A 12,464-nucleotide genomic window follows, 5' to 3' on the forward strand; every position below is an offset into this window, starting at 1 on the left:
AAGATGGCAAAACACTCCTGCCCTGTGAGACCAGTCACCCCCAGGTGACCTGAGTACCCTGGCCATCTGAGCTCCTGGAGACTTGCAGAGATAACCAGTGACTGTTCTTTGGGTGAGGTGGTTACCGTGTCTTTGGATGCAACAGCCGCCCGTGTGGGTCCCTAGTCTAGACGGTGGCTGCCTGGCCCATGCACACGGCAGCACGGGGGTTTCCAGGTTCCACATGTTGTGGCCCTTCACCCTCTCGTCGGAGAGGTGAGCTGTGTGGGTGCTGACCTCCCAGGGCTGGCGGCCCAGGTCCTCCTGCTCCTCATTTCCATCCTTCTGCTGCCTCTTCTGCTCAGCTGGTTGGGCCAGGACAGGTACCTGTTGGGATCCATTGACCATTTTTGGCTTTTAAGTGGCTTGGGAAACTCCAAGAATCTGGTGAAATCGGGCTCAGAGCAGATATATTTGCGGACAGCTGTGCATCTGCTCACACCCTGTGATGGCTTGTAGGTGATGTGTGTGTGTGCGCGCGCGTGCACATAGTACACACATAGGATCCACGTGGGCACACAAGGACACAGCATGCAGACATCACATGCTTGCTTCATGCAGATGCGCACCCCCCCCCCCGCCCCCGCCAGCTACCTGAACTCTGCTGATTTCACTCTGCATTTTAAGTCTCTCTGCCTCCTCCTGCCCCTTGGCAAGGATGTTGCAGAAACGTAGCTTCTCAGCAGCCAAGCTCATGTATCAAATCCCTGCTGGCCACCTTGCTGTAATTAACTCCTGACTGCCTCATCAGGGCTGCTGGGAACCACGCGGGCCTCCGCCTCTGCCTCAGACTTGGGCCAGCACCAAGGCGAGGCCTGGCGTGAGTCACCGCTGAGAAGCGGGCTCGGTGTCTCCTTCCCGGAGCCTGGCGGAGGCCATGCTGACGGACCGCCCCGGTCAGGGGCTCACGGCCCACCCGAGCAGTGCAGCAGTGCTTACAGACCCCTGCCCGGGGCCCAGGACACACGCTGCACCCCAGCCAGCCCCCTGCCCCCCCATCTGCACAGCCCCCAGAGCGGGCCTCCAGTGCTTCCCCCTGGGATTTGGGTCACTTCTTCGCTCTACCCAGAAAGCCTACTGGACCTTTTCAAGGCTTGTTCTTTCTTTTGCCTCATTTGGCTCTTTTTCCAGAGAGGTCAAGGCCTTGACTGTGTGTGTGTGTGTATTTTTAGGATAGCCATCAAAGCTCTGCAGGGCCGAGAGACCACGCGAGGCAGCTTACCCACATTCTCGGTCTGTGTGGACCCAGGTTGCAGGGCCCTGGGCCAGTCTTCCATCCTGTGGGTGACTCCCTCCTGCTGAGTGGCATGCGTAGGCTTCCCACCCAGGGTCCGGGACGGGAGCTCGCTAGCTCTCAGGGCAGCACATTCTTTGTTTGAACTGCTTTGACTCTCAGAACATTCTTCGTGCCCTAGAAGCAGCAGTCTGTTCCCCAAAGCCTTCCCTCATTAGCTTCCTCTCGTGAGAACCTCCAGGGTGAGCGCCATGCCTTTTCTACACAGCCTTGGGCTTGAAGGCTGCTCTGTCACCGCAGCGCCCACTCTTCTCTGGGTGGGTTCCCAGCCCCTCGGCCCACCGTTGATGCCTGGCCTCAGGCACCTGCCCCTTGCGGTCACTCCCTAACGAGGACCTAGGTGAACTGTTTCCTCAGGGAAATCGTTCTGGAACGCTCCTAGAGTGGTCACGAGTTGCCTGAGGGTATCTGGGCCTCGTGAGGAACCAGCCTCAGGTGATGCGGAGGCTGCCGCTCAGAAGGCCCGACTGGGCTGTGGGGCCCTAGGTCCTGAGGGATGGGCTCAACTCACCAGGTACCTCCCCGAGCCCAGACGGCCAGGGACTCACCGTAGAGTCCTCTCCTGGTAGCAGTGTGGAATGATGGAATGATGCCAAGTTTCCCATATTAACTATACTTGGGCCCCTTGCACTCGGTTGGGTTGGCATCGTGCTGTGCACGTGCCATGGGGGGGGGAGGCCTTCTGAGGCTGCCACAGCTGGCGTCTGTCACAGCTCTGGGGTGACTCGGCATCTCCGAGCCCTGTTGGGCCTGTTGGTTACATTCAAGGTCCACTGCCGTCACTTAGGTGGGGTGGACCCCTTTCTCTTCCCCTCTGCCTGCGAGGAAGGGGTCCTGAGGCTGAGGGACGTCACTGTGGTCTGCCCAGGGTCCATCGTGGAGAGCCAGGAGTCTCGTCTCCTCTACTGACCCATCAGAAGGAACTTCCACAGCTGCCACTGGCCCCGCCTGCCCTCCCTGAGGCCCCAGGGTGGTCTGGTCATTGCTGGGCCGCCATGCTGAGGCACCCAGAGGTCTCAGCCGGGTCCCCTTCTGTAAGGAGGACCCACCTCAGAAGTAGCCAGGTGGCCCCACACAAGTCTACAAGCACTGGGGCTCACAGAATGTTCCAGTGGGCTCCCCCACTGGGAGAGTCCTCATGGGGGTTTCTAGAGCAGCTGTGTCAGGTCCTTACTAGAGAAGATTTGGGCACTTCCTCTCCCTTTACATTTGCAGCACAATAGCATCCAACGTGGATGAGAGAATTGGTGTGTGAAAAGCACATCCCCTGGCGAACAAGAAAATCCCACCCGTTCTTTTGGCCCAAGAGCCCTGGGTTCTAGTTCTGGATCCATCACTAACTCTGAGGAACCTGGGATAAACCACTTAATTCCTCCACACCCTGGTTTGGTCACCTGCCAAATAGAGGCAGTATTACACGAATATGAAAATATAGGACGGATGAAGAAGCTTTAGCAAGGAAGAGGGACCGTTTTGATACCGGTCGCTAGTGTCCACTTGCCTGGTCGAGTGGCAGTTATTTGCGAACGACAGAAAGGAACCAGCCCAGGGTGATCGTCCTGTCACTTAGCTCTCGGTGAGAACCTCTACCACCCCGCCTTGGGCTGGGGGGTGGGGGTCCCCTCCTGGCTCCGAACCCGAGACCATCAGTCTCCTTCCTCAGCTCACATCCAGGCAGACATGGGAGTCCGGAGTCGGCCCAGTGGACTCGCAGGGTCCTTCCCTTTCTAAGAAATCTGCTCATTACACTCAAGCTGGGGTCAGGGTCACAGCTGGCGGCAACAGGAAGTTGTCTGTTTATTTCCAGTTTAAAACGTGTTTTTGAAACAGTAAGTAGTATAACCATACAGCAGTTTTGAAAAACATTTCAAGTTTTCTCTGGCTTCCATTTATTTACCAGGTTAGATTACCCTGTTGTCCTGCGTGCATACTCTTCTGCCTTGATTCAGGGGCACCCGTGGGTCTGCATCTCCTCAGGATACGGGATTGTGTCTTTTTCTCTTTGGCCATTTTCTTATCACCGCTCTTGTCACCGTGATCATTTTTGAGATTCATCCGAAGGATGTGCCCCCGTTGAAGGAGCCTCTTGCTGGGCATTTGGGCTGCCTGGTCTTTTCCACAAGTATAAGCGACGTTACATTGAAGTTCTTGCACATATGTCTTTTTTACTTCCCTTGGATCTTTCTGTTGGAAGAAGTCCCAGGAGAGACATTAATGGGTCAGAGGCTTGGAACATTCTTATGACTTCTGAAACATACAGTAGTTGCTATTTTAGGAAGAGCGGGTTCTGCCTCTATTCTGGGGAGACTAAGCCACATGCCTTAGCTGCTCTGGGTGGCCCTGTGCCCCTCAAGGGGCCTGGCTGTGCTTTCAGGGAAATCGGGACTGTGGTCAGGGGCCAGGAACACCTCGCAGGACTGGATTGGTTCCCAGGGAGCCCCCACAGGCTCCTCTGGAGGAGCAGGGTTTAGAGGCGGGGTCTGAGAGCGCAGGAAAGGCCTGACCGCGTGGGTGCTGCTTGTTGGGGCTGCACTGGCTGGTTGGCCGGGAGCCCAGCACAGCATCGTGACTTTCCTGATCCTTGGTGTCCCGTGACCCCTCCCTCGCACACCTGAGTGCCCTCCTCCCCAGGCCGGCCGGCCGGCCCTCCCCCAGCTCCTCGCACATCTACCTCTTCCTACCCTTAGGAGCACCTGCGTGCACACGTGGCAAGGCAGGGAGGGGATGGAGGGAGAGCAGGAGAGAAAGGCAGACACGTCTTTATATCCCCTTCATCGTTGTGCCTGGACCAGATAGAGTCCTTAGGCCTGGCCAAGTGACCTCAAGGACTTTCTGCTCCCCCTGGACGCCCCACTGGGATGCTTAAGCTATAAATCTGTGGGCGACTCGGAAGCCCAGAGGAAGTCTAGGCCTCATCTTCCTGAGGCACCTGCTGTCACCACACTCCCAAGTAACACTTCTCAGGTGACAACAGCTGCAGTATATCGAGCCCTTGCCATGTGCAGGCGCTGTCCCCCATGTCGGACGGGAAGGGGTCACTTCGTGCTGCTTTACCAACAAGGAAACCAGGGCACGGGGCAGTTAGCAGTAGCCTGTATCGTGCAGTGAGTCAGTGGCAGGACAGGGATCTGAGCTAGGCTGTGGGGCCCAGAGCCAGCCTGCGGTGGCTTTGCCACTGCACCGTCCTATCCCTGCCAGCCTGGGGGTCGCCAGACCAGGGCCTGGAACTTGGGGGTGGGCTGGGACCCCCAGGACTCCAGCAGCTCTCCCCCTGGGCTGCCCCAGTTGCTGGCCGGGCCCCGGGTCTCCGGCTTGTCTTGAGAATCCTCCTAGTGGCCCCTGTCCTTCCCAAGCTGAGTGCGTGCTCCACGGTGCTTGGGTTTAGCTCGGTTCCAGAAGCCCCCTCACCACACTGGGCAGAGGGATGGGTGCACGGAGCCCCCGGGTCCTGGAGCCCCGCCCTGGCTGTGCCCGGCTGTGGGGCCGGGAGACCCGGTGCTACTTCCTGGGCTCAGGAACGGCAGGACACGCTGCGTTATCTTGGCTTCTCACTCCCCTGCGGTGGTGCCACTTGCGAGGCTTTTAGCAGCAAGAGAGCGAGCTGGGGAAATGGGAGAATAAGAGCGATCGCTGAGTGCTTCAGGCTAGAGCTGGGCACGCGGAGCCGAGGGGCACGCGCCTCGTCATTCCTGTCACTTGCCACGAGCAGGAGGGACGAGTGCGAGGACCTTCCTGCTGTACGATGGCTGAGCAGGCGGGGGCCCTGATCTGCAGACTGGCCTGGGAGCGGGGGGATGGGCTGCCCCTACAGCACAGCCGTCTTCTCCGGAGGAGGTGGGTGCCAGGCCTCTGCCTTACGGGGGGCCCCAGACTCTGGGGGCCTCTTGGCTGCCCCACCCTGAGAAGAGGAACAGAACCTCCACACCTGGTTCTCCTGCCCCAGAGCAGGTGCGCTTAAGACAGAGCTGGATCCTCTGCCCCAGGGCTCACGGAATACAGCAGAGAACAAGGCCCTCCCCCTGCCCAGGCCTCGGTGGGAGGCGAGGTCTCCTACTCCTGTACCCACCAGGCTGGCGTCCCTGCTAAGGCCTGGGCCCGCAGCCTCGGTTTCCCCGTGGTCCAGGAACCCCTGGTCAGGCCTCAGGCACTGAGGACGCAGGCGGCAGCTCTTGGCTTTCTGGCCACCCCTGCTCCCAGGTGTCTCCGCAGCTGGCAGCCTAGACTCCTGGACCTCCTGTGCAACCTCCCGTCTTACTCTTCCCTGTCCGTCGGCTGACCTCTGCACCCCATGGCCTGGGCACTCAGAACCACGTTACCAGAGGGGTCAGATCCAGCCTCTCTGTCCCCTCCTGTACCACCACTTGCGCTGCCTCCCCGACTTCTCCCAGGCCGACCTCAGGTCTTGCTGCCTCGCTGCCCAGGCCTCAGGTCAGCCTCACCCCAGCCACATTTCCTGTCCCCCTTGACGTTTTCTGGCTTCCATCCTGCAAACCTCAGCTTGACCTGCGACCTCAGCTTTCTCTCCACCAGTCCCGTCATCACTGGCCTCCCCTCTCGGGGCACAGGGCAGGGTGCCCTGCCTGGGCTTCTCAGCCTGGCTTCCCCTCCTGGCACCTCCTCCCGGGGCTGTCTCCTGCCCGGTCCCCTGCTGCTCAGCCTGACCCGTGCCGCAGCCTCAGCCTGCAGGCCAGCTCAGCGTCTGCCTGCAGCGCGGCCCAGACCAGCCCTGTCTCCCCTTGCTTCTCTGTGCTTCTCTGTTCCTTAATCCAGAGACCGGCACCTTGCACCCAGAGGCCCCAGCCAGGGACCTGTCCCACTCACTCTGCCCAGATGACTGTAACTGGTCACCCTGCCCCACTCTGCCATGTCACACCCCTCTGCCCTGGTCCCTCTCTGCAGCTTTCGAGAAGGAGAGGCCCTTTCCTTGCCTGGCACATGAGGCCCATCGTGGTGCAGAACCAGGGGTCAGCTGGCGTTTTCTGGAAAGGACCAGGAGAGCCCTTCCAGTTTTGCAGGCCATATGTTCTCTGTCACAACTCAGCTCTGCTGTTGCAGCAAGAAGACCGCCGTAGATGGCATGGAGACAAGCGAGCGTGGCTGGAGGCCAGCGAGACCTCAATCGAGCACTCAGGCAGCAGCCAGATTCGGCCACAGGTGGCAGTGTGCCACCTCCCACCCCCCCACTGCTGCTGTCCAAACCCACCTCCTAGGCTGTGGTTCCCCATTCCTGCCTCCCCTGGAAAACCTGCAGGTCCCTGAACCTGGGGACGTAGATCTCTCTGTGCCTTGTGTAGGACAGGATGTCCTCAGCATCTCACGCTTCAGACCTCATTTCCAGGAAGTCCTCCTGATTGCCCCCAACACACCTGCTGGTTCTGGCACCCTTCCTTCCTTCTTCCTCCCCTGCTCTGCTCTCCCTCACTTGTCTTGGCACTTACCACTGCAGTAGCACTGCAGTGGGCACATTCACCTGTTCCCCCCCCCCCCCCATGAGACCCTCAGCCCTCTGAGAGCAGAGACTCACTTGCTGGGTAGCATTGGTACCCAGCATGCTATCTGGTGGGCAGAAGGTCTTCTTCAGTCATGTTGAGTGAGAATTCCTGAGTGATTGCTCTGTGTGATGCGGGGCGGGTGACGCAGCGTCTTGCCCTTGGGCTCCCAGCGCGGGGGCTAGACGAGAACAGGCCCACTCGGGAACTGTCGCCTTCCTGTGGCCCTTGAGGATGCTCTTGAGGTGCAGAGGTGTGGGTTTCCCATGGTTTCTGACTCCCGTCAGGGCCCTAAAGATGCTCAGGTGCAGCCCCGAGCCTGCTCGGCACAGGAAGCTGCTGCCCTGGGCCTCTGGCTACTTTCCAGCGTGTGGTCTGCGCTGGAAGGCTGGAAGGCCCCCAGAGGGTCAGCCGGCCCTGGCGCACGTCTGTTGCCGGAGGTGTCCAAACCTGCCCGTGGAAGGGTCCAGGCCAGCCCCTGCCTCCATGCCAACCCTCTCTTCCTCCTTCAGGAGAACCTTATGCTTTCCATCCTGCCCAAGCATGTGGCTGATGAGATGCTGAAGGACATGAAGAAGGACGAGAGCCAGAAGGACCAGCAGCAGTTCAACACCATGTACATGTACCGCCACGAGAACGTCAGGTGCGCCAGCATGCGGGCCCATACTCTGAGAGCGGGATGGGGGCCAGACTCTGTGGGGTTGGCCATGCGCTGTGGGGTTCAAGAGTCTTCACCCAGGACTAGAAGCCAGGCCGTCCCCACAATGTGAGCCTCAGCCCCTGTGGGAGCAGTCCTGCAGACGGGTGTGGGGACTGAGACATCTAGGCGGTGTGGTCTGGCCTCATCGTCATACAGACCTCACTCAGTGTGGAGGTGACATCTGTCCCCACTCAGGGCCAGCACTGGGGCTAACAGCCGTGCTCCTTCCAGGAGGGGTGGATTCATCCTGGGGCCAGGAGTGGGCAGCATGGGGGGAGGAGGCCCCATAGAGGAGGGGCCCACAGGGTAAGCTGAACATCAGAACCTGGAAGTGTCGGGGTCTCGCAGCTTTGGGGCTTGAGCAAGGCCCCACTCGGGGGTGATCCCAGCTGCCTATGGTCGGGAGCAGGAGCTGGGTGGGGGGAGCCCGGCACACTGTGTGGAGCCTCACGGCGGCGCCCTCCCTCCTCGCAGCATCCTCTTCGCGGACATCGTGGGCTTCACCCAGCTGTCTTCTGCCTGCAGTGCCCAGGAGCTCGTGAAGCTGCTCAACGAGCTCTTTGCCCGCTTCGACAAGCTGGCGGCCGTGAGTACGGGGGCCTCACTCGACTTCTGGTGGGGGTCCCCCTCGTGGCTTGGGCCTGGCCCTCCCTGGCTCCCACGGTTGCCTCCGACCCCGAGCGCTCTGCTGTCCACCTGTCCCCCATGCCCAGGAGGAACTCAGTCACACCCCACACCCTGTTCTTTCAGAAATACCACCAGCTGCGGATTAAGATCCTAGGGGACTGTTACTACTGCATCTGCGGCCTGCCCGACTACCGGGAGGACCACGCCGTCTGCTCCATCCTCATGGGGCTCGCCATGGTGGAGGCCATCTCGTGAGTGGGGGCCTCTGGGGGGAGGGGCAGTGGTCTGTCACAGGGACCCAGCGCACCCCAGGCCCCCACATCATGTGAGTGTTACCAGGAGGCGGCTCAGTCCCCAGTTCTGGGCAGTGGGGACGTGGCTCACCTTCCTCACGGCTGAGGGGCTACAAGCCCTCCACAGCCTCCGAGGGGCCCAGCCCCCATCCACTGTGGGTTTCTGGAGAAGTGGCACTCATGGTAAAGTGTGTCACCACCACCTCCCCACTCATTTGGATGGTCCCACCAGGTTGTCCATCCCATCCCTTTTCTCGGTGTTTTCTCACTGGGGGCCTCCAGGTCCGTCCCCGGGCAAGAAGTCCGTGTGTGGCGGTGTGGGACTGGAACCCTGGCCTCTGTGCTGGGCTCCCAGCCAGGGCTTCCGCCTCTGGTGCTGCGAGCTGTGAGGACACTGCACTTGTCCCCCTCGTGCCTCCAAGCCGCTCCCTGTCACTGTCACACCACAAGTGGCTTGGAGGCCCTACCAGACAGGCCCTGGCTGGATCAGGCCTCGGGAGGGAAGGGGGCTCCTTGCTGAGGCTTCTCCCTGCACCACCACCAGTGCGGGGGGGTGGGGTGCAGGTAGGGGATACCTTGCCACCAGAGAGCGGTTTTGCATTGTTACCGTCTTCTGGATTGGAGCTCCTCTGACATTGGCCTAGAAACAAATGCTGCACTGGAAGGGGAGTGGGGAGAGAGTTCAGGATCACTGGCCTCCACTTCCCTCACCACCGGGCACCTTTCTCCGCTGCACATGAGCCCTGGCACGGTGCCCGGCACAGGTGGACGCTGGGCACCCTGTCGGTTCCTGCCCGCACTGTCGTATGAGCCTATGATGTGGAGTTTCGGTACAGTCTAGCCTGTTGGACCCTTACACAGGTTACCCAGTTCAAGTGCAGGCAGAAAGCTGTGGGGCGCCCGATAGTCCCCTCAGCCTGGAGGGGAGGACAGCCTGTGCAGAATTCCTTCCACAGGGCGTGGAGGGCTGGCCACCTTGCTCTGGCCGTGGCTGAGCCCCCCTCTCCATGTGTCCCTGGAAGGTATGTGCGAGAGAAGACGAAGACCGGAGTGGACATGCGCGTGGGGGTGCACACGGGCACCGTGCTGGGGGGCGTCCTGGGCCAGAAGCGCTGGCAGTACGACGTGTGGTCTACCGACGTCACCGTGGCCAACAAGATGGAGGCCGGTGGCATCCCCGGGTGAGCGAGCGTTCCTTCCCAGCAGGGAGGGGCGGGGGCGAAGGGAAGGGGCCGCCCACCCCTCAGGGCTGCGGCGTGGGTGGGAGACCCCCGGAGCAGCGGAGCAGCTTCCCCCTCGGGGTGCCCGCCTCCTAGGCCGAGTGCGCAGCCTCTCCTGCCTGGGCCTCCGCAGCCGTGTGCGCTCCCGCCCCTTCGTCCACTTGGGGGGCTGCAGATGCCGCCAGTCGTCGCTGCTTGGGCACGCCGGGGCTCCCCAGGGCCACCAGGCACCCGCACAGCCGGCCGGCGCTCTCCCAGGGGCGGGCGGGCTGGGGACAGGGCCGCACGTTCCCCGGCCGGCTCGGGGAGCAGCCCTCGAGGGCAGTCGCCCTTCTCTCCCTCTGTGGTGACTCCCCAGAAACGGCTTTATAGCCCCCCACGCCCGACGGCAGGTATTGCCACTAGGAAGCTGCAAGGTACGCAGCAAGCAGCCGTAGGACCTGACCACGGAGTTAGGGCGCCCCCCGACTTCCTCGCCTCCCTCCGTGCTGGCGGCGCCTGAGGACGGTCCTGCCTCAGCGCCCCGGCTCTGGGGGCCGCGTGCGCCCCCCCCCGGGTCCTCGGCCTGACGGGCCCGGGCCTCTGCCGTCCAGGCGGGTGCACATCTCCCAGAGTACCATGGACTGCCTGAAGGGCGAGTTCGACGTGGAGCCGGGCGACGGGGGCAGCCGCTGTGAGTACCTGGACGAGAAGGGCATCGAGACCTACCTCATCATCGCGTCCAGGCCCGAGGTGAAGAAGACAGCGGCCCGCCGCGGCCCCGCCGGCCCGGTGAGTCCCAGGCTGAGGCGGGCTGGGGAGGAACGCGGGGCTCCCTGCTGCACCTCCCAGGCCAGAGGGGAGGCCCCCGGGTGTCAGCGGCCCTGGGGACAGCGGCGCGCGGGGGAGGCGGGGGGCCCAGGGGCAGCACCCAGAGCCGCCGAGGATGCTGGGAACAGGCAGCGGGGTTGGCCTGGTCACGGAGGAGGCCACCCAAGGCCGAGGGCGGGAAGGTTCCCTGGGCCGGAGACAAGAAAGAAGGGGACGGAAGCAGTGAGGCCGCCCTGCTGTCCGGCCCTGGCCTGGCCTCTGTGCGGCCGCCCCGCCTCCCGGCTGACCCGAGCCCTCGCCGGCCGCCACCGCCGCCAGTGGCCGCTGCGAAACTGAGCCCGTCTCGTCTCTGCTGAGGCTGGACAGGGCTCGGCTCCTACTGGCTTTGCCCTTAGAGACCCCACCGGTCACGAGAATTTAACAACCAGGGAGCTCGGTGCTCAGAGACCGAGACCGCCCCGCAGCCGGGGCTTCGCCTAGTTGGTGGCTAGGGCAGAGCTTCGGCTGGTCTGCTGAGGCTTCAGGGGCTATGGCTGAACACCTGACCCCTGATGAGTTTTCAAAGAAAACTATGGGGCAGCCCGGGGGTGAGGGGGGGGCTCCACAGTTTAGTGCTGCCTTCGCCCCAGGGTGTGATCCTGGAGACCCGGGATCGAGTCCCACGTCGGGCTCCCTGCATGGAGCCTGCTTCTCCCTCCGCCTGTGTCTCTGCCGCTCCCTCTCTCTGTATCTCTCATGAATAAATAAAACCTTTAAAAAAATAAAAAATAAAAAAATAAATAGAACTATATGCCTTCTCCCCTCCCCCAAGAGTATGCGATGACCAGTGAATCAAACACGAATCTAAGATTCATCCATTAGCCCTAATTGAAATCACTGTTTAGGGAGTGCTTCTGTGCGTCCCTTATTTCACTTAATCCTTAAGACAACCCTGCAAGAAGGGGGCTATTGTGATACCCACTGTGCAGAGAAAGAAACTGAGGCCCAGAAGTTTGCACAAATTGCAGATCTAGTAGGTGCCAGAGCAGTGCCCATGCCCCCAGCCAGCCAGCCACAGTGCACCCCAAATGTGTGTGGGTCGCTCCGGTGTGCAGCTCACACAAACCCAGCGCTGCAAGGGACGCACAGGTAGATAGGACACAACCTCACTCTTGAGTGATTTAAAATGCCCCCAGGTGCCAGTGTTAAAGCAAAGGACAGGGATCCCTGGGTGGCGCAGCGGTTTAGCGCCTGCCTTTGGCCCAGGGCGCGATCCTGGAGACCCGGGATCGAACCCCACATCAGGCTCCCGGTGCATGGAGCCTGCTTCTCCCTCTGCCTATGTCTCTGCGCCCCCCCCCCCTCTCTCTCTCTGTGTGACTGTCATAAATAAATAAAAATTTTAAAAAAATGTTTAAAGCAAAGGACAGCTCAAGGTATTTTGTGCCACATGTTAAGTCTAAGCTACAATGGAATGCTCCAAAGAACTCAGAAAAGTTGGAAACTTTTGGAAAATTAGGAAGTGTCAGGGTAGAAAATAGAGCCCCATGAAATAAGACTTGACCTTGTCACAAAATTAAGTCTTTTGTATTTTTAAGAGTGCTACATGCAGAGCTTTAATATATTCACTAGAACAAATTAAAACTGTGTCTTCCAAGCTGTTCTACAAGGCAGTAACTGGCAATGAGAAATCAGCTACTTTTGTAAAGTGGTAAGAAATTTATAATTTCTGGCATATAAAATTTTTAATAGAGAAATGCTGTTCCTTTCAAAAAGTACCCACAAATTTGGTTTTATCAGGGACCATCCTGAAGTCACAAAGTAGCACTCAGGTATGTCTTTGGGATGACACTCATCCTTGTTTGTTCTAATCCTGTATTTTATTTTGCTTCTTTCTTTTTTTTTTTTTTTTAAGATTTTATTTATTCAGGTGAGAGAGAGAGAGAGAGAGGAAGAGAGAGAGGCAGAGAGAGAGAAGCAGGCTCCATGCACCGGCAGCCTGACATGGGACTC

At 60.1% G+C, this 12,464-nt stretch overlaps 1 protein-coding gene across 1 annotated transcript in view; it reads left to right on the top strand.

Moving 5' to 3' along the window:
- ADCY3 (adenylate cyclase 3) overlaps positions 1-12,464 on the top strand; it is a 78,934-nt gene that overhangs the window by 49,842 nt on the left and 16,628 nt on the right. Inside the window, exons 4-8 of the mRNA XM_072770857.1 lie at positions 7,335-7,465; positions 7,997-8,108; positions 8,273-8,400; positions 9,465-9,623; positions 10,256-10,433. Coding sequence (XP_072626958.1) covers positions 7,335-7,465; positions 7,997-8,108; positions 8,273-8,400; positions 9,465-9,623; positions 10,256-10,433 — 708 coding nt within the window. The remainder of the gene's footprint in view (positions 1-7,334; positions 7,466-7,996; positions 8,109-8,272; positions 8,401-9,464; positions 9,624-10,255; positions 10,434-12,464) is intronic.

The sequence above is a fragment of the Canis lupus genome, chromosome 12, assembly GCF_048164855.1.
Source record: "Canis lupus baileyi chromosome 12, mCanLup2.hap1, whole genome shotgun sequence".
In the NCBI taxonomy this organism is placed as follows: domain Eukaryota; kingdom Metazoa; phylum Chordata; class Mammalia; order Carnivora; family Canidae; genus Canis; species Canis lupus.